We start from the raw sequence: 547 nt of genomic DNA on the forward strand, positions 1-547 counted from the left end.
CCGGTTTTGGTACTCATTGGTATTGCCTCCCAGAGATAATCGATGCCACTTCATTAATACAACATTGAACTCCCTTTCATGAATCTAACACAAAATACTAATTCGCCCCCCTCCCCTTTCTCTCCCCCCGCCCACAGGCAATGGCACAGAGCAGCGTGGGCGGCGGAGCGGCAGCAGCGGGGACGTGGGCGTGGTCGACAGCAACGTCCTGCGCAAGGTGGCCAGCCTGACCCTTGACCGCGCGACCATCGAGAAGAGGGTAGTCAAGCCCAAGTTTGTGCCCGAAAAGCTCGACTTCAAGATCTACGAGAAGTTTGAAGGTGAGGTGAAAAGAAAAGGAAAAATAAATGAATGAATTAATGGTTGGTCACATAAAAAAGGGAAAAAAACGGTTTCCTTTAGGATATTTCCAGAACTCCAGTTTTTTATTTATTTTTTTTTATTAAGTTATAATTGTGGCGAACTTGTAGCAGTACTAAAATATTAACAAACTTGATTTCCAACCAGGCAGAATAAAATCTAACTGCACTATTTGGATCTCAAGCTG

The 547-nt window shown here is 44.8% G+C and overlaps 1 protein-coding gene across 1 annotated transcript in view; it reads left to right on the forward strand.

Moving 5' to 3' along the window:
- LOC119582348 (formin-2-like) overlaps positions 1–547 on the forward strand; it is a gene marked incomplete in the record, with an annotated part of 21,001 nt that overhangs the window by 556 nt on the left and 19,898 nt on the right. The window contains 1 exon segment of the mRNA XM_037930564.1: positions 138–320. Coding sequence (XP_037786492.1) covers positions 138–320 — 183 coding nt within the window.

Source organism: Penaeus monodon, chromosome 15 (genome assembly GCF_015228065.2).
Source record: "Penaeus monodon isolate SGIC_2016 chromosome 15, NSTDA_Pmon_1, whole genome shotgun sequence".
NCBI lineage: Eukaryota > Metazoa > Arthropoda > Malacostraca > Decapoda > Penaeidae > Penaeus > Penaeus monodon.